Source organism: Gambusia affinis, linkage group LG22 (genome assembly GCF_019740435.1).
Source record: "Gambusia affinis linkage group LG22, SWU_Gaff_1.0, whole genome shotgun sequence".
In the NCBI taxonomy this organism is placed as follows: Eukaryota; Metazoa; Chordata; class Actinopteri; order Cyprinodontiformes; family Poeciliidae; genus Gambusia; species Gambusia affinis.
In genome coordinates, this window is record NC_057889.1 from 3,914,428 (window position 1) to 3,935,935 (window position 21,508).

The 21,508-nt window shown below is 37.3% G+C and overlaps 2 protein-coding genes across 4 annotated transcripts in view; both read left to right on the top strand.

Moving 5' to 3' along the window:
• The first annotated feature begins 685 nt into the window (after positions 1 to 685).
• Positions 686 to 7,729, top strand: exoc8 (exocyst complex component 8). Its single transcript, XM_044106158.1, has 5 exons — positions 686 to 1,346; positions 2,110 to 2,755; positions 3,836 to 4,089; positions 4,688 to 4,936; positions 5,734 to 7,729. Exons 1-5 carry the CDS (start codon positions 843 to 845, stop codon positions 6,136 to 6,138), a joined length of 2,058 nt encoding a protein of 685 aa, XP_043962093.1. The 5' UTR covers positions 686 to 842; the 3' UTR covers positions 6,139 to 7,729.
• Positions 7,730 to 10,456: 2,727 nt separating this feature from the next.
• The window catches only part of LOC122825091 (E3 ubiquitin-protein ligase TRIM9), a 46,211-nt gene continuing 35,159 nt past the window's right edge, over positions 10,457 to 21,508 (top strand). For all 3 annotated transcript variants that reach the window (XM_044106160.1, XM_044106159.1, XM_044106161.1), the window contains exon 1: positions 10,457 to 11,454. In XM_044106160.1, the coding sequence (XP_043962095.1) occupies positions 10,633 to 11,454 (822 nt within the window). In that variant the 5' untranslated portion in view covers positions 10,457 to 10,632. The remainder of the gene's footprint in view (positions 11,455 to 21,508) is intronic.

Genomic DNA, 21,508 nt, shown 5'->3' on the forward strand with positions numbered 1-21,508 from the left:
AAAAAATAAAAGCATTGGTTTTTGGAGTAACTCGGGTCATTTTTCAGATTTTCAACATTTTTGTTTAAAATCTAAATAATAAAACGACTTAAAGTAAAAGCTCTCAATTAATAAGATACATTTGGCCTTTATTTACGAGATTTCCGGCGTTAACTCATAAACTTGATCAAGCTTTCTTGTCAAAACCTGACCCGGATGTTGTTCTGCGGTCAAGTCAGATATGCTTTGAATTTTACATATCAAAAATACATTTGTTTAATATTTAATATGCAGAGGTGAGGAAATACTCAAAGCATAAGAGTAGGACAACTTCGAAATATTGTTTTATTCAACTAAAAGTAAAAGGTATCAGTTCAAGAAAAGACTCTAGTAAGAATAAATAGGGCATTTGATAAACTTAAAATGATGAGGAAAAAACCCGAAAAAAGGCAAGAATTCTGAGATTGAAGTCAGAAATCTGAAAAAGGTAATACATCTCAGAGAAAATTAAGAAATCCTAATTCTGTGTCCCTAATTAAATTCTGTGGTAAAATAATAAATAAATAAATAAATAAATAAATAAATAAATAAATAAATAAATAAATAAGTGTGGTTCAATATAAACGTTCCATTTTTTAAATTTTAATGTATTTTATTTAGTTGTGTAGAGTAGAGCTTACCTTCCCAATATGGCGGCGCCGTTGACTTGCTAGTCCCCGTGACGTTCACAACCCGGGTGTCCACCTTCGAACAACTTCCTGTTTGTGTATTAGCGGATATGAAGGAGTTTTTCCGCTGTTCTCATCCCTCTCTGTCCCAATTCTACTTCTGATTTAATACGTAACTAAAACTGAGGACTAAAGATGTCTGAAACCGGGAACCGACTACGGAAGCTTCTCGAATCGCCCAATTTCGACCCGCAAAGCTACGTGAAGCAGTTGTCCCAGCAGTCCGACGGAGACAGAGACCTGCAGGAGCATCGGCAGAAAATCCAGAATCTGGCCGACGAGACGGCTCAGAACCTCAAAAAGAATGTTTACAAGAACTACAGGCAGTTCATCGAGACGGCCAAGGAAATCTCATACCTGGAGAGCGAGATGTACCAGCTGAGCCACATCCTGACCGAGCAGAAGAGCATCATGGAGAGCATCACTCAGTCCCTGCTCTCCACGGATAAAGATGAGACCTCCAAGGAGATGCAGGCAGCCTTCCCCAAGGAGACAGAGGAGCTGAAGCAGAGGACGCTCACCTCCCTGCTGGAGAAGGTGGAAGGAGCAAAGAACATCATGGACACCCCGGGGAGACACCTGGTCTACAATGGAGACCTGGTAGAGTTTGACGTGGACAACATGTCGCCCATCCAGAAGGTGAAATGAAATAATTATTTCGAATGTGTAAAATGTTAGCAAAAATAAATGAGAAGAAAACAAACGTAATGATAATAATCAGACATAAAAAGTAGGGCTACAACTAACGATTAGTAAACTATTGTCTTGACGATTAATCGGATAACAGTAGCACGTTCTATAAATTTCTCATTTAACCACTTAAATGAGAAATGTTAGTCTTTTGCTATGCAATGTTAGAAATACATCAAAACGTACAAATAAATTATTCAATTCCTTTTTAAAATAAGAATATAAACATTTTATTGCCTTCAATGCAACATTCCTTTAGTAAATCTGAACAGTGACGCTAAAGCTAAACCATATGAAACATCTAGTAACGTTACTATCTGTAACGTCAAAACGTGAATTAAAAATGTATGTTTTTCATACATTTTTGGCTTATGTGCTGCTCTGAATTTGTTGATGTTTTCAGCAAATTAATTTAAATTTGCTGATAATCATATATATTTAGTTTAACACAAGTTAAACTAAATTTATATGATTCCTATGGTTCATAATATGTAGACTAAAATAAATAATGGTGATTTAAGTACAAAAAGTAATTCTTCCTTGACAACCATGCTTGCCATCTTGAATTTTCCAGTGGCTGGTGGATTTGTTTCAGTGAATCGAGCCTGTGGGAACATCTGTGCCAAGTTATATCAAAGTTTTTTATTTTGTTCAATATTCTGCTGCACAAAATAATCTTTAATTGGTTTGACGCATTTCTTGTTTTTACCAGGTTCACGCTTTCCTCATGAACGATTGCCTGCTGATCGCCACCTGGTTACCCAACCGCAGAGGCACGGTGAAGTACAAATACAACGCCTTGTACGACCTTGAGAGCTTCGCCGTGGTGAACGTGAAGGACAACCCCCCCATGAAGGACATGTTCAAGATCCTCATGTTCCCCGACAGCCGCATCTTCCAGGCGGAGAACAGCAAAGTGAAGAAGGAGTGGCTGGAGATCCTGGACGAGACCAAGAAGAACAAAGCTTCCAAGGAGAAGCACAAGAAGGAGGAGGAGGTCCCCACGTCGCCGGTGCGGGCCGAGGCGTCCACCAACCCCTTCGACATGGAGGACGAGGAAACGGTGGAGTCGGAGGACGGCGTGGATCTCAGCCTGGAGTGGATCCAGGAGCTGCCGGAGGATCTGGACGTGTGCATCGCGCAGAGGGACTTTGAGGGCGCAGTGGACCTGCTGGACAAGCTGAATGAGTATCTGAAGGACCAGCCGGCGACGCCCAAGGTGAAGGAGCTCCGGGCGAAGGTGGATGAGCGTGTGCGGCAGCTGACGGAGGTCCTGGTGTTTGAGTTGTCTCCAGATCGCTCCCTTCGCGGTGGACCTAAAGCGACCCGGCGGGCGGTGTCCCAACTCATCCGACTTGGTCAGTGTTTCTCAAAGTGGGGGAAGTTGAGAAAACAAATACAAAAACAATACATTTTCCAGTCATAAATTTAAAGTTTTGTAGCTGTTATTATAAAATATAAGTTAAAATTAACTTATTGAATATGAAGGTAAAAGTTAGAAAAATGGAGATTCAGAAAAACAGAGCTTATCAAGTTGTTTTGCTCCTCAAGCTAGAAATGGAACAATTTCTGACAAGGAGATGATTGAAGCTGCTTCAAAAACCTAAACTGTGGAGACTAAATAAAATTAGAAATAAATAAATAGAAAAAATCTAAATTTTTTATCAAGAGGGGGTGGAGGTGGAACATTTTACCTGGTAATATAGCAACATCAGATTAATGGTCATAATATATTACTTGAGAAAATGTTCCACCATGGAACATGTTTTCAAGTAAAATCAGAAGGTATGAGGTTAGCATTTATGCTAAATGAATGTAATAATTATTGAATAGTAAATAAAAATGAGAAAAAAATGTTAAAATTCTGTTTTGTTTTTTTTTTTACATATTTTGTAGCATTGTCTGCAGGTTTACTAAGGGGGTCTCTGGCTAGAAGCTAACGCTATTTGGGCGACCATGATGTGGAAAAGTTTAGGAAACCCTGAACTAACTCGCTCAGTCTTTGGCTACCTGAATAACTGGCGCAGCAGCAGTTTAAAGTTTTACCACAGTGCCTCATAACAGCTTAAAAATAAAAAACAATGGCGTGGAATTTGATAGTATTTCAGATATTTAAAACAAAACATTAATCAATGTTTTTCAGCCATATCATCCAGCACTTTCCTAGCATATTGATTTTGTGGCTCCTTTTTAGAAACTTTTCAGACAAAAAAAATCTGTATCTGCAGGTCAGGCTTTCCAAAACTCAGTGATTGTTCAGAAAACTGCCCACTAAACCAAATCGAAACTAAAAAAGTGCAACAAGACATGGAGAACTTATTGATCAAACCCTTCACAAAACATATTTTAATAAATGTCAAGGTCCAGACTTGTGTGTTCTACTGGAAAATCCTTGATACTGCAATGTATCACTGTGTAATGGATTCTGCTGGTTTCAGGTCAGTCCACCAAAGCATGCGAACTCTTCCTGAAGAACCGCGCCGCCGCCGTCCAGACAGCGATCCGGCAGCTTCGCATCGAAGGAGCCACGCTTCTCTACATCCACAAGCTCTGTAACATTTTCTTCACCAGCCTGCTGGAAACCGCCAAGGAGTTTGAGATGGACTTCGCGGGAAACACGGGCTGCTACTCGGCCTTCGTGGTCTGGTCCAGGTCGGCCATGACCATGTTTGTAGACACCTTCAGCAAACAGGTCAGCGAAGACGCTAAAAGGCGTTTAAAGGTGTTTTCACACCTGATACTCTGGTAGATGTTGCAGAATTGCAACATTTGTTACATTTTTGTGGTTCGCATAAAAGGAAATAGATAGAAAAAAGAGGAGTAATTTTTTCTAGAAAAGATACAGAAATGTCTGAGTTTCAAAAGCTGAAAATTTCCCAGAAAGAAATTATAAATTTTTCAGATTTACCACAAATTTTTTAGAAGAAATGTGGAAATTTCTGAGTTTCAAAAGTTGAAAATCTACTAGAAAAAGCTAAAAAAAAAACAATTTGGATTAATCTTTGAAATCTTCTAAAAAAAAATTAAAAATTTGGGAAAAACAATCAGAAATTTTGAGATTGATCTCATAAAGAAAATGGAACAAAGGTTAGGGCTTGTTTTGGTTGTCTTTACCCAGAATGCCGTGCGCTTTAGTTCACTTCCTGCTTTTGGAGCGATGTCCGCTCTGCTTTGAATTCAAACATCACCAGAGTTCACTTCAACTAAACAGAGGCTGAGGTTTTTAGGTGGACCAAAATGCTTGTTATAGAAATATTCTTTAGCTTAATGAATGTTTTCCACTTTTCCAGGTGTTTGACAGTAAGGAGAGTCTGTCCACAGCAGCCGAGTGCGTCAAAGTGGCCAAAGAGCACTGCCAGCAGCTGACCGAGATCGGCCTGGACCTGACCTTCACTCTGCAGTCACTGCTGGTTAAGGACGTCAAGGCGGCCCTGCAGAGCTACAAGGATATCATCATCGAAGCCACCAAGCACAGGAACTCAGAGGAGATGTGGAGGAGGATGAACCTGATGACCCCTGAGGCTTTGGCCAAACTCAAGGTGGCGCCGACTGCCTTTGTCCCGTCTTTTGTGCTGCTTTCTGTATAGTTCTTTTGGAAGCTGAAGTACTTTATAAGATTTTGAGTCTTTTTTAAGGCTAAAATTGACCAAAAATACACAAATAAGAAGAAACAGTGGAATAGAAAATGCTTCTTTTGAATTATAACTCACATGAATGTGGATACTCTGTAAAATTTATGGGAGACTGAGATTTATTAGTTTTAGTTTAGCAAACAATTGTTTAATAAACGATTAATTATTTAGCAAACAATTAATTGCTTACTAAATGATTAATCATTTACTAACCAATTAATCTGTAGTTTACTAATAAATTGTAAATGAAAAAATAATTTAGGTTTGAATTATTTAGTAAATGATTGTTTAATAAACAACTAATCATCTAGCAAATGATTAATGGCTTAGTAAATGATTAATTTTTCACTAAATAATTAATCATGTACTAACCGATTAATTTATCATTTATCAAAGAATTGTAAATGAAAAAAGTTTTTAAGCTTGTAGTAAATGATTTATGAGTCTTTGCTAAAATATGAAATGCTGAGTAAGCAATTAATTGTTCACTAAACATTTAATTGCTTGTAAAATGATTAATTTATCATTTATTAAACAATTGAAAGCAAAAAATAATTGAGTTATTAATCATTTGGAAAACAATTAATTGATTATTAAATTAGTTGAGGATTATTTCAGTAATTAATTCATTGCGATAAATTTGATTAATCATTTCAGCTCTAAAGGCAACAAATATTTTATGCTAATGCTACAATCTGTTGCAGGAAGAGATGCGCAGCTGTGGTATCAACTTCCAGCTGTACACAGGCGACGACTGCTGGGTCAACCTCAGTTACACAGTCGTAGCCTTCACCAAGCAGATGATGAGCTTCCTGGAGGAAGGCCTGAAGCTCTACTTCCCCGAGCTGCACATGGTGCTGCTGGAGAGCCTGCGGGAGATCATCCTGGTGGCCGTGCAGCACGTTGACTACAGCCTGCGCTGCGAGCAGGACTCCGAGAAGAAGTCCTTCATCCTGCAGAACGCCAGCTTCCTGCACGACACCGTGCTGCCGGTGGTGGAGCGGCGCTTCGAGGAGGCCGTGGGCAAGCCGGCCAAGCAGCTGCAGGACCTGAGGAAGAGCACGAGGCCAGTGCGGATCAACCCTGACAGCACCACTTCCTTGGTGTGAGGCGGTCGGGAACGCCCACGCATCCGTTCCCTCCCTGCAATTTCACAGCTGACTGAAACACTAATTGCTGCTTTTTGTTGTGAGGCTGCAGCAGCAGCAGCAAAATGAAAACAGTAAGCACAACTTTTCTGTTCTCACATAAAGGTTTATTTTAGTTTATGAAAATAATTCCCCATCAAGAGTTGCACATAGCAAATAAACTGCAAAACCAAAGTCTTAGGAAGTATTTTAGTGTAGTTTCTAGTGTAAATATCTTACTACACTTAAAATAATAAGCAATAGGGGCTTGTTTTATGTCAATAATTCCCTAATATTGATGAAAACTTCCAGTTCTATTGGCAGATTATTTCACTCATAACATGGGAAAAATGTCTTGCTATAAGTAAAATAATCTGCCAGTGGAACTAGTAATTTTTCTGCAATTTTAAGAAATTATTGACTTAAAACAAGCTCCTTTATCTTGCTGAGAAGTTACTGATGTGTAAGTTTTGTCTTATTTCAAGAGAACTAAGAGATTTGCGTCAAAAACTAGACCAAAATTACTTGATAAGATTTTATGTTTTTGCAGTGTATACACTTTATGCTTCTTTATCTCTTTCATTTTTTGCCAAATTTAATATTCAAATGCAGATTTTTTAAAATGTTTGCATAGCACAAATATATTTGCTTCAGATTAACAGGTTTACACACCACTAATGTTGATTTTTATGTTGTAAAAATACACGAGGTGTTTACGATGGTGTATTAGGGCCATCGTAGATTAAAAAAACCAAAAGGAGTAAATTTCCTCCAGAAAATGTCAGAAATTTTCTAGGAAAATCTTGGAAATTTCTGTTTGAAACAGTTGAAAATTTGTAAGAAAAAGCAGGAAAGTTTTTAGATTAATCTCAGAAATTTTCTTGAAAAAACATTTTCTGAGTTTGAAAAGTGAAAAATTGTCAAATTTTGAGACTCAGAAAATTTTCAAAAGTCTAGAAAATTTAAAATTAATCTAAAAATTTGATTTATATTGTCTAGGAAATTTTCAACTTACCAAACGCTCATTGATATATATATATATATATATATATATATATATATATATATTTCAGAAAATTTCTGAGAATAATCTACAAATTTCTGAGTTTGTTCTTGGAAATTTACCCTCTTTTTTTTTTTTTATCTAATCCAGCTCTAATCCGCTGTCGTAGATGTTTTGTTTGATCATATAAATTTTGAGGCAGCCACTTTGTATGTTGGATGATTAAAAGGGATGAATAAACAACTCCATTATGTCAAATGTGAGTTTTTGATTGTCTTAACACATTTTAATGATTTATTTCTGACATGAAAAAAACAATAGCAACAAACATAAGTGATTAATTAATAAAGCAAAACAGTAATGTTAAAATATACTTATTTAATCCCACTCCTTGTGCTTTTTATTTTCAAATATGACAATAATCAAATGCACTCTGAATGTTCTTGTTAGTATAATAAATCATTAACAAAGTGTATTAGTTTGTTTTTGATAGAATTATTCATATTTAAAACAGAATTTGGTTCTTTCTGTTAGTAAACTAGTGGTGCTGAAACTCACTGGTTTAGTACAAACATTACTTCCAGATCAAGTAAAAATGTCCAACAAGCAGAATCAAGTCTCAGTGTATTGATATTATCTGACTAAAGTTAAACCAGGTACATCAAGAGGATCAAATAATCCCAAAGTTATCCATAATATTTCTGTTTTAAATAATCCTGAAGCTCATATTGGAAGATGTCTCAGTGGACAGAACTTGTTTAAGGTACTTGTGAGGATGTTTCTGTTATTTTTTACTGAAAGTTTTAGTTTGAATCATTATTATGAAGAACTGTCGCCCTCTTGCGGCAGGTTAGTATCAGCAAATAGACGAAATTCATTCATACTTTTATATCTTCAGTGATGATTGTAAACAGTCTTTTTTGGACAAAATCTCAGAGTTGGCAGCCAAAAAGGCAAAATCAATGCAGATGAAATTATTTAACTGGAGTGTGAGGTGAAATTAATCTCAGAATTCAAACTTTAATGTCGGAATTCTGACTTTTTTCCTCACAGTTGTGAATCTCAGAATTCTTTTTTTTCTTCTCAGAATAGGAGTTGTTTAAATTGTTTATGCATCATAGTCTCTCATCTAGTCACAAAACTCAAATTTACAGAGTAAATGTGGGTCAGACTTTCAGTGTGGATGAAGTGCAGATTTACAAATCCTGTAGCGAGGAAGAAACAGTTGTGCTATTATTTTCACTAACATAATTCATGAACACCTAAGAATCTCTGGTTACTAATTTTGAATTTTGACACAAAATTAGAATTCTGAGAAAAAAAATCTGTTTATTTATTTTCTGTTGCCCTAATCTTTCATAAACTTGTGTTATTGTAGGCAATAAAACTGGACAAAGTGTCTGAGGAGATTTATGTAGCATTGTTCACACAATGATGTGCACAGATCCTCATTTCACAGCAAAGCACATGTGAAAGGCAGGTAATGTGATGCTAACAGGACTGATAAATGGGAAATCTGTTCCAGTAGGTGGGATTGATGCGGCTCCCTGAGGGACCCCAGTCGCTGCTGCTGCTGTCTGCTCCGTTAAATGTCCAGCTAACACAAAGGGCTAACGTGAGAAACACAAAGGTTACTCGGTCGATCCGCCTGCCGAGGCTCCCTCGTCCATTTTTAGCGTGTTTTGGGTCCATCTGATAGTCGTTTGGTGGAGAATGGGTTTCCACCAGCGATCACGTTTCATCCTCATCATCACTCCGACGGGCAGAACGGATGCAGAATTATGATCTTTATCACGGCCGCCATTATTGTTGACATGATGTCCGTTAAGACTAAGGTGACCAGATTTCTAAGACTAAATCTGGGGACGTTTCTCACTCGGCGATAAAGAAGCAAATTTATTAAACTAAAATGAAAAAACTGGGACAGATAAGTTTACATATTAACTAACGTTTAAACATTAAAAATCAAACAAAATCAGGAATGTGTCTCTCCACACAGTGGTAATGTTACTATTATTAATAATAAAAGTAATAGCAGCAATAGAAAATTAAAACTGGACATATGGAGGTAAATTGTGTACATAGTTTGTAAGTGACCATGCAAATACATGAATAACACAGTTGGTATCTGTTAATGAACAGAGATTCCAACTGTGTCTTTTTAAGAAGCTCTTTAGCTGTTTTTAGAAGCAGTTCAGACACAAATGGAAGTACAAAAACATGGAAAATGAATTTTGCACAATAGCTTCTCTTTAATGGTCCACTGAATAAAACTGATTTAACACCAAGATGCTAGCAAATTATTCCCTGGCTTCATTTGTTCCTATCTTCATTCTAGGCAAGACATACAGGGTAATAATCTCCTTATCCATAGAGGTCTAAGGTGTTGTGTTTGTCTGAGCTGTCCCATCCTTGTATTAGAAGATCCTGCCAAGAAGCATTTAACTTCAGAAAACAGCCAAATACCTCTCTGAGACAGCTGAAGCCGCCACATCCAGCCAGGCAGGGGTCCAGAGACAGACTGAGGGCTTACTGGAGAGATTACAAGTCTCATCTGGGGATCCCCCAATCAGTGGCGGTTTCTGATGTTTGTTTGTCATCCTGAATATATTAAGTCATTGTAAATCAACATTTGAAGACTGAAAACCGTTCTTATAATGAGTGAGTTATAAGAACGGTTACAAAGCACCTGCAGGCTTTCTGTAGGTGCCATGCAAGCGAGAGCCATTTCTGCAGTTGTCACGATAAGGCTGTAAAGGTGCAGTATGTAACTTTTATTTCAAAACAAAACCAAACATTACATATTTATTGAAGCTGTCATAATAATACATTTTACTAGAAGATAATTTGTTCCAGAAGTTATTAAGATAATGTTGTTGTTTTGAGACAATTTTCAAGTAATAACGTTATAATAATGCAAGGAAACTTTTTCAGAAATCAATAAACTTTAACTTCTAATGGGCTTTTAACACTGGACCTGGAAGACAATTTAAATATCCAAAATAAACAAACCAAACAACAGCAACAACAAATAAAATAAATTATAGTCTCTCTTTAAAAAGGGTTCAATGAGATCAAAACATCAGACTGAGTATCTTTTAGCGAATTTTCAGCTTTCTAAGCTCAGACATTTTCAAGATTTTTTTCTCCACAAAATTTCTTAGAATAATCTCAAAATTTCAGTTTTTGGTGGATTTTTACTCCTTTTAAGATAATAATAATAATAATAATAATAATAATAATAATAATAATAATAATAATAATAATAATAATAATAATAATCTACAATGGCTGTATTTTTATATCTGATACATTTCAAACTCATTAAATTACCGTTATAAATCACATCAACCCACAGCGTCACCGCTCTCGGCCGTGCGCATGCGCAGTCCAGTGCAAGGAGCTGTCCGCGGCAGTTGGTGCTCGAGCGTTTTACCCGCAGCAGCTTCACCGGTCACATCGCTACAGGAGACATGGAGGAAGAGCTAAAATGCCCTGTTTGTGGTTCCTTCTTCAGGGACCCCATCCTGCTGCCTTGCTCCCACAATGTCTGCCTGCTGTGCGCCCGGAACATCACCGTCCAGACGCCGGATGGGGAGACTCCGGTCCAGAGTCGAGCCTCCGGTAGCTCCGACTACGACTACCTGGACATGGACAAGATGAGTCTGTACAGCGAGACGGACAGCGGCTATGGCTCCTACACTCCTTGCCAGTTGAAGTCTCCGAACGGCGTTCGGGTATTTCCGCCGGTCGCCCCGCATCGGAACTGCTCTCTCACCTGTCCGCTATGTCACCGGAGTGTGTCCCTGGATGAACGGGGGCTCCGGGGGTTTCCTCGGAACCGGCTTCTGGAGGCCATTGTGGTGCGGTACCAGCAGACCCGTGGTATTCCGTGTTCGGCATCCCCCTCCGCGGTGAAGTGTCAACTGTGCGACCGCAACCCGGTGGTCGCCACGGTGATGTGCGAGCAGTGCGACGTCTATTACTGTAACGCCTGCCAGCAGCGGTGCCACCCGTCCCGCGGTCCCCTGGCCAAGCACCGCCTGGTGCCGCCGCCGTCGCCGAGTCAAGCAGCTGGAGGAGCGGCGAGTGGCGGCGGCGGGGGCGGCGGTGCTGGGAGTCAGCAGCCGGTGCTGACCGCGCGGAAAACGGGTACTTGCGTGGATCATGAGGCGGAAAACTTCAGCATGTATTGCTGCAGCTGCAAGGCTCCGGTGTGCATGAAGTGTTTGGAGGAGGGGAAACACGCCAAGCACGACGTCAAACCGCTGGCTGTGATGTGGAAGCAACACAAGGTGAGCGCATACTTCATTTTTTTATGCTCCATAAGGGTCGTTTTTTCAGTAACACTCAGGGTTGGGTTTATTTTAGAGATAAATATAAATTTCTGCTGCATTTCGTTACGTTGCCCAGAAAGCTCCGTTGGAAGGGTGTCCAAAGTGCGGGCTGGGGGCCCTTTGTGGCCCTTAGGCAGATTTTTTTTGTGGCCCCCAACTGCAGTTCAAGAATGTATGATGGAGTATTAGGACAATAATAGGAAAAAAAACAAAAACAACAACAAAAAAGAAAGTAAATTACAAGAATAAAGTATGTTTGAATAAAGTCAAAATATTACAAAAAAGTCAAAAATAATATAAGAACAAAATCATAATATTTCAGAATAAACCCATTTGAGAATAAAGTAATGGTAGAACTGTACAATGGCTGCTGGAACAGACAAGTGTTTTGTTACTGACCTGCTATCCAGAAACCACTTGCTGCATTTTTGTTGATTTTCCAGTATGCTCCACTTCTACTTTTCAAAGATGTACAGTTGTATAATTGTGAATCCTTTAGCAGCCATTTTCATGTGCGAGTGTAAACCTTGATTTGGGGGGCGTGGCCAGAGGCGGGGCCTCTGCATTAAAGTGACAGAGTCCCTAAAACAGCTCATTCTAAAAGGAGTTTAAGACAGGCAGGAATGACCAGATGAATGATTTTGTGCAAAAAATGTAAGGAACATGTTTTGTATAGCATATAAAGCTAATCTCATCTGTTCAAGAAAGCATTAAAGGTGAACATTTATGTTCACCTTTAAGAACATAAATGTCTACATGGTACTTTTTACAGTCCACGTCTGTATTCACCTTTAATACTTCCCCCGTTTTTTTGAGTTCTGCTCTTTTATACCATTTTCAGTTAATTAATTTCCCCCATTCCTTTGGATTTTCAGTATTTGGGGCAAATTATATGTGAATGAACATATTAGAACATAATTACTGCAGGCATGTAAGCTGTAAATGTGGGATGAGTCACATCAGCCACTGGCCTACATCTGTACTGTAAGTGGGAGCATATGAAAATGGAGGAGGTCAGCGTTGGTTTATGCCTAAAGGTTTTCAGAATAAAGAGTGGGTCATTTTCCCCTCTGATTCTCTGTTTAGAGCTTAAAGTATATTGGAAAAATCACATTTCTATCTTTAATATAGTGTGCAATATCACAATCCCAAAGGACTGCATGGATACAATACTGCTACTAATAATATACTTATCTTGTTGCATAAACCTTTGCTATTATTTATCTACCAGATTTAGAATTAGATGATGGGGGGAAAATATGGTCTCTCGCAATATTACAGTAATGTTTTGTTTTTTAATTTTGTGCACACTACTGTGGAGCATACATATTTCCACATAATTTATCTTTTTATTTCATTTTGATTTGAAAATATTTCAGAAAAGCTAACTATAATTGCATAAAACATAAAAAAATATGTGTTTTTTTTAGGATTAAAGTGAAAAACTGGATAATTTAATGTAAGTAATTTAAAATACACACAATTTCGGACATATGCAAAACAAATAATTTGCTGTAATTGCTTTCATTTAGCTTAATTTGTATTCAGAACAATAAATAACATGAAAACTTGCCTTGTTTAGACTAATTGTGAAGTAAATCTTACGGCTGTCTCTTGTTTAGTTAAATAACTGCTTTTATGACACATTGATTCTTCCATTCAGGCATTAAAATGTCTTCAGGGACAACAAGATTGGACCGAAACCTGCTCTTCCCCCCTCCGTCTGCCAAAATAGAAAAATAAATAAATCACCCGCCTGTTTCATTAGGGAGTGATTAAAGTGATTTATGGTCTAATCCATTTTTTAAATGACTCTTTCATTAATTTTAAAGATGAGTTTGCTCCTGGGCCGAGGTCAACTTAAGTTCATTTCCCTCCGGTTAGTGGTGACCTTGCTGAATTTCATTAGAAAGCTCAGTTTGAATGCATTTGTGACTCATTTTGGTTTATTGAAGGAAATGTATTTAAAAATAAATGTTTAAAAGGAAAGTTCAGATTTTTAAAAGTAATTTTTTGTATCTGTCATGATGACTCAGCATCATTACTGATGTAGCATATAATACAAACGTTTTATATTTATTTCTTTTTTAGAAAAGAAAGTCCAGAAAAATTACTCAAAATAATTTATTATATTGTTACAAGTTTCCTTTTTAGTTTAATTCTTGTTAGTTAGTTAGATCAGTACTTATTTGTGTTTACTGCATTCTGTTTTATTCCTCACTCTTAGTTTAATATTTCCTCATTTGCCTCTTCCTGCTCCCTTTCCCAGCTGCATCCACTCTCCTATAATTAGCTCTTCTGCTCTCTTTTGTCGTTTCCACGCTCCCTCAGTATTTAAGCTTCTCTCTTTCAATAATTGCGGGATCCTGGTTTCCTGGAATTCAGGATTTAATCTCAGAATTTTGACTTTTCCTCAAAATTCGAACTCTAATGTTTTTCTCAGAATTCTGACCTTAAGCTCAAAAATGTTACTATAAACCCAGAATTTTGATATCAATCTCATAAGTCTGACTTTAATTTACAGACTTAATTTAATTTACATTTTTCCTCAAAATTTAGATTTTTTCCCCAGAATTCTAACAGATTTTTTTTTTCACAATTCTGACTTCAGTGTCTGAATTCTTTTTTTCCCCAAATTATGTTTGTTTTTCTCAGAATCAGAATTGTTTAAATTGTTTATGGACCATCGGGCAAATCTTGGCTTTAGACTCAAATCTACCAAATATATTTGGGACAGGTTTTTATTGTTGATAAAGTGCACAACTGTGTCTTTGTAAGTTGTTTTTTTCAGTTTTGTTATTAAATATTGATTGTCAGAATCCACCAAAGCTCCAGTTTGCATCTCGGTTATTTCTTATGTTTGAATAACATGAGAATCCCTGACATATGTTTAGGGACATTTGATTTAAATTCATCATGCAGCACCTCTGACAAATCTTGATGTTCATTCTAAAGAAAAGTGTGTTTTGCAAATTTATTGTCATTGGAAATTATAGCAGTATTTAAATATGACGACTTAATTATGTAACTAGCATGCTAAACTGGAGAATTTGCTATAATTATGCAAAAATGCCTCAGGAGTGGGAAGCAAAATGGTTTTAATAAAATGAAAAACTCTTAGTGTGTCTGAGTTTAGGTTATTTTAGCTCTTTCCCTTTTTCTAATGGAGTATGTCATCATTTGCAGAAATTAAAAGGCATTTTGTGCTAAGTGGGTCATTGGGACTAATCTCTGAGTGTCTTTCTTATTTTTTGTGGATTTATTTCCAACACATCTCAGCTTCTTCCTTCTTTCTCTCATAAATTGGCTCATGTCTCACCTTCTCCATCTCTTATTTACATCCTCCCTACCCTTCATTTACCCTTTCCTGCCTCCCTCCATGCATTTCTTCCAGATCCCCCATCGCACAGGCTCATAAATGGGCCGTGACAATCCCATCAGGATGCAGAAGTGAGCGGGCGTTGATAAGTAATCAGCAGCGTATGAACAAGAGATGGGCACCTCTTAGCTAATCTAGTGTCCTCCTGGTTGAATGAGATCGATGTGTGCAAAGCTGAAATGGCGGTTCAGTTTTTGAAGTGTCACTCATGCACACCAATGTAGTCTATTTTATTTATTTTTGATGGATTGCACTGGTTTTCTCCTGTCTGCTTTGGTGGGTGTAGCTTTATCCAGCTTCCTCCCCCATTTTCCTCTTGATCTCCTCTTTCTTCCAAAGCAGCATGGTTCTCTGCCTGTGACCCAGAAAGATTTTCTTTTCTCAGGCATCACTGGATGATGGGTGTTTTGTTGAAACATTTCTGACCAGATCATATGTCTTTGTAACAAAACTGACAGATTAATTGATTTTGGAAAAGTGTATTTCCTGCTAGGCAGCCCAAAACGACCCAAATGTTTGGAAAGACATCCTGAAAATAGAATAGACAAGCTCCTTGAATCACTGGTTTTTTAGTCATTAATAATAAAAAAAAGCACGGATCTTTTATCTGGTTTGTACCACTGTGTATTATGGGCAGTAGGTAGACTAAATTTCTTCCCACATAACTAATTTCAAATTTTTCAAAAAAAAACCATTTAAATTTGTGTTTGAAAAGTCAAAACATTTCTAGAAAAAGTCTTTGAAATGTCTCAATAATTGAAAATTTGATAGAAGAAAACAGAACTTATAAGAGAAATCGCAATTTTTTCCTTTTTTTTTCAAATTTTGTTTTCAAATTAGAAGTTTTGGAGCTCGAAAAGTCAAAACATTGCTTGAAAAACTCAGGTTAATTGGTCTCTCTAAATTCTCCCTAGGTGTGAGTGTGTGTGTGAATGGTTGTATGTCTCTGTGTTGCCCTGCGACAGACTGGCGACCTGTCCAGGGTGAACCCACAAGGGTGAACAGAAAATGGATGGATGGATGGATGGATTTCTAACTTCTTACTTTTCAAACTCAGAACATTTCCTAAGATGAAAAATGTTTAACTTTTGGAAATGCTTTTTCTAGAAAATTTCTGAGATTAATAAGTCTGGTTAATTTTTTTCTTGCAAACTTTTGTCTTTTCAATCTCAGAAATTTCCATGTTTTTTTTAATCAAGAATATCTGAGATTGATCTTGGAATTTTGGTGGGAATTTACTCCTTGTTTTTCTATCTACAACATCTTTAAGGTATAAGCCATAAATAGGAACAAGATTGTTGTTGTCAGATTGAATAAAGATGTTAATTTACAGGGAAATCTTTTTTCCAGCAGACCTCATCAAAATGAATTGTAAACATTGATACTTTTGTGTGAAAACAAGCATCTGAAAACCGTGTGACTGCGCTTCGACTGTTCGTCTTCAGGTCAACTATCCTGGGGCTTTTAATCTGTTTTAATTGCTACCATATGTAATATGCTTATTTATCCTGTGCTCCCATTTTTTCGTTATTAATCCATATAATCCCCTTTAAATGTTGTAAAAAGGACATTTAAACTATTAGCATCCTTTGAAAATATTTAATTACTGCAGTACCCAAAATAAAATAGGAAAACACATAAGAATACCTAATTGATTTATTTTTTAAAGTGACGTTATTAAACCAGGTTTTACAGCAAAGAAACAAACTAATTATCAGAATTTCCACGGCACTAAACGTACCTAAACATTTAGTTAATTCAGGCCTTTAAACCCCCTTTATTAGCATGGTTTTACAGATATTTCTGCTTTCTGAATTGGTGACTTCGGCCTGTACCAGTACGCTTGACAGAGCATTATCAGGCTCCACTGGACCAAAAATAAACCGCCCCAGTTGAGGAAAAAACATAAAATGGTGACTAATCTTCCAGAAAATTATGAGCCAGCCATCCTAGAATACTATCTGAAATTCCTTAAAAAAAGGAAAAGCATCTTATTTAAACCCACAAAAACAAAACTTAAAAAAGAGCTACCTACTAAAAAGCACAGCGGAAGCCGTATCATCTGTCTTCAACATTTAGTTGGATGTGTTAGAAAGTGTTTGTGTGTTTAATATCTCAAACATTACGCTAAAACAATTAGAAAAATAGAACTGAATTACTTTCACTTTCAGTCTGCTCTGTTTAGGACAAAAATAAATTAAAAACCTTAAACATTAACAAATATACTATTGATTTACATTAAGAAAGGGGGGCAAAAGGGAAAAAAATGTTAAAGGGGACTTATTATACAAAATTTACATTATGCATGTTTTTGTACTTCGGTTTGGTTTTCTACTGCTTCCTAAACGGTCCAAGCGATTTAAAAATCCTCCCAGACTTGTTTTGGCAATAAGTTAATGTTTTTGGCAAGTGGAATTTGAGCGGTTTAATAGTAATGTAACAAATCAGCTGGCACGACCCCTCACATAGTAACCGCAGCACGTTACCTAGCAACCCCAGCAGAGTTCCGCCCATCACCTAGCAACACAAGCTGAGCTCCAGCACAATTGGTAAGCTGGTTTTATAACTGTATGCACTGTACAATAGCTGCTGGAAAAAACAAGTGGTTCGTTGTTGACTTATCATCTAGAAACCGATTTAGAGGTCCTGAAACAAAATAATATCTCATTATCAAAGAATAAGTTTTTTGAAAAAAATTTAATGAAGATGTTTTGTGTGGCACATAAACCTGTCCAGGAAGCATAACAAGTCACCGTTAGGTACAAAAAACAAAATACAGTCAGAACTCTTTAAATTAGAATAAATTGTTGCGTCACAAAGTTTCTGTGTTTGAAAGATTAAATAAAAACAAAAATACTGAATGCAAGTGTTTATTTTTAATAAGAACATGACAAGTCACTGCATGTAGCTTTGCAATGAGTTGTTTTCAGTGGGGAAACATGGCGTCTGCTCCGCCCCAACAGCTGCACATCTGTGACTGGGGATGTCTTCTAATAATCAAGCTGTTCTCTGGTAGATTCACCGCCTCACTCTTTTCTCCAACGCAGGATTTATACGAACGCTCAAAGCAGGCCATCTACACCTATTCAACTCATCAACACTCATGTGTTTAAGTTTTATCCATGCATAAATCTTCTGCGTCCGTTCGCAGCATTAAAATGCATCCCTGTGCAGTTATTAGATCATTCCTCCTCTCAGAGATGTCTTCTCCTCTGAAGCTTCATCATTTAATCCTGACACTAACACGCTTTGTCTTGTTTCTCTGGATGCTGACAAAACATTTTGACAGGAATTACGCTGCCGGCTATTTGTTTAATAAACGCAGCTTTTAATACACACATTCATAGTGAATCTGCATTCAGCTTAAAAGATCTAAGCTCTATGCATCACAGAATCCTGGTAGTGGAGTGCATCAGAGTAGAAAAGAGTTATTTATTAGACAACATGAATGGTGTTGATTTGTGCCAACAGCTATGTCCGACTAACCTCGTTCCAAATGGCGCCACGCCAGCTGACTCTGACCTCAGGCCCAACAACACAGAAATGTATTGGCTTGCATTAATATCTGACACATCAGATGTCATGTTTAACTCAGAGTATTAAAAATTAACTTCTTCAATGTTAATTTAATCATTGTTATAAGTTATACTGTGATACAATCTCAGATAAATGGGGTAAAATGCTGGTCATTAGTTCAGAAACAAAAACTAAAACAAAGATAAGTTGCTAGACTATAGATTTAAAAATTCTTTCTCCAACATAAAATGATGAAAATAACAGCAGAATAAGGGGATAAAACAGATACTGCGACTGTTTTATTTTTATTTTATGAAATGGTGTGAATATTGTCATGGTTTCTGGTGAAGGCTGGACTCATGAAGCATGAAGTGAAACAGAGGAAACCAGTGAGGAGTGAGTGAAACTGGTGGTTGCTTGATTTCTAGATAATGGGCCAGTGCTAATTAGAAACAGGGAGCAGCTGTGAGGAGGGAGCAGAAGGCAGGCTGAGGGAGAGAGAGCAAGCAGGAGTAAACAAACTGGGCAAAATAAGAACATAACCCTGGCTAAAACAAATAAACAACAAGTAATAAAAGACTGACAAATGTAAAAGACAGAACTAAGGTGAAAACACACTGAACACAACAGAAGACTTTGGACATCATTTGTTCTTTGGGTTTTGAATGTCTCGAGACATGTAAAAAGAACATCTCAGAGTGCAGACATGTTGCAGTACATACTCCTAATTAATAATTTAACAAAAAATCAGAGATGTTTTTAAGCTAAAACGCTCAGACTTAACTCCCCATGTCTTTCTTTTTATTCCCTTATGGAGTCCCAGTCCCAAAGAAACAACAGATTTCTGTCCTCACAATGTCACAAACACAAAGCAAACACAGTTTTTCTCTCTTGCATGGGGCTCATTGACTGGAGGCTGTGCTGCAGGACTTCTGCAGTGAATGTAGGTTAATGCCCATTTTTCTGCACTTCCTCTGTTTTGGCCCTAACATCTTCTGGAGACATGCGATGCGTGTAGCAGTAGTAGGCCCAGCGTTCACGTGTAAGAGATTGTGTGTCCCTGTGATCTATTTTTGGCTACACAGCGAGTGGTTTTGCCAGACTTCTGAGAAAAGTGTGGACACTGAGCATTGTTGCTATGGCTACAAACGTCTGCTCATTCATCACAAACCTCTACTGAAACAGCAGATTAAAGTCTGGGATTTTGTCATGACTTTGTGTAGTAAAGTATAGTTGTGACTTGTGTTGTTGAAACTTTGGGTAATTTGTAACTCACACAACTTAAAGGTGACTTTTTATGCTTCCTTGAACAGATTAGGGAATGTTAATAGGCTGTACAAAACGTTTGTTACATTTTTTTGTACAAAATAATTCCCAGATAATAAGTTATCAGTTCTGCCTATTTTGAGCTGTTTTAGGGCATCTAGTCACTTTAAAATCCAAACAAGTTGCTGTTGCCTCTCCCACCCCAACTCAACTTTAACCTTCCTATGTGAAAATGGTTTGCAAACAGATGAACAGTTATACAACTGTACATCTTTGAAAAGCAGAAGTTGAGCCTTCTGCACAACCAAGACGAATTCAGCAAGTTTTTTTTATGAATGATTAGTCAAGTATAAAACATTTGTCTTTTCCAGCAGCCACTGTACAGCACATACAGAGGTAAAACCAGCTGACCAAATGTGCTAGAACTTAACTTCTGTTGCTAGGCAATGGGCTTGGCTTGGCTGTGGTTGCTTGGCGATTTTCCAGACGCTGTCTTTTAGAAGCCATAGAAACCCAAATGGAAGTACAAAAAATGTTCAACGATGTATTTTTTTTTCTGTTTCTTTACTTTTGTGATGTAAAATATTATGTCAAGACTTTTAAGGTAGTAACTCATTCACAATAAATGCCACTATATTGTGAATTATTTATCTGGTGTTCATTATGGACTAGAGATGCTTTATGAGGTAGTTCAGTTTTGTGCAAAAAATGTAATGAACATGTTTTGTATAACCCATAAATGTGTCCCAACCTGTTCAAGGAAGCATAATAGGTCACATTTAATTTTATCCGTATCTGGAAAGTAATCTGCTCTCTTGTTTTCTCTCCTTGGCATTTAGATTGTGCCTCTTGCTTCAGGTGTTGATGCTGCAGTACGTATATTAAAAATGATTTTCTCTAAATATATATAGCAGAGCAGCAGAGGATTGGTAGATGAAAGAATGTAGCAGAGAAAGGAGCAGAGAGATTGGTTTTGACCTCCACCACATCTAAAGTAATAGGACAACAAAGCTGGGGGAGGGATAGACTGCTCTGCTGCAGCTGCATATACACCACATATATACTACTGCAGCAAAAGCTTTAAGATTAAAGAGGATTGTTTACACTGTCTGCAAAGCTATTGAAGTTAGATTAAAGAGTGGATGAGATGTTGCTACAGGTTTTAGTTTGATATTCTTCTGGTTATTTTATCATTTAGAAATAAACAGACTCATGTCCATGGGTTTTGAAGCTTGTTTTGCATTTTTAATTGGCTGGAAGCAAAAAATCGTCATAATTAAAAGACATAAAAGCTTTTTTTGTCATTTTTAATCATTAGCTTTCTCCAGGTTGGATTCATTCATGCTGGATTTCTTGCATTTAACAGACCATTTTTAAATGTTTACGCACGGAAACTGATATTTTTACTCATTCCTGGTGTTCACATGAATGAGAAAGTGTGTGGGAACCGTGACGCACAGAGTGGAGGCGGCTGCTTCCTCCGAAAACTATCAGGAACTCTGTGTGGGCTGCAGCGAGTCTCGCCCTGCAGTCTGCATTCAATTCTGCTTATTTCTGATCAATCTGGTCCGAGGAGGAGTCCTCACTCTGACAGTTTAAATACAGTGGAAACCAGATATTTACATACATGAAACACATTTTTTTCTCACTGTCTAAAGTTTAATCAAACCAAACTTTTCTTGTTTTAGCTCAGCTAGAATTACTTAAGTTATTCCAATTGGATAAATGCCAGAAATCTTCTCCAGAACATTTTTGAAACTTTTGAATTTGAGAAAAATTACCAAAAAAAAAAAAAAGCCTGGCATTTAGCAAATAGAAATAATTTTGGTAACTCTAAGTTAAAACAAGAAA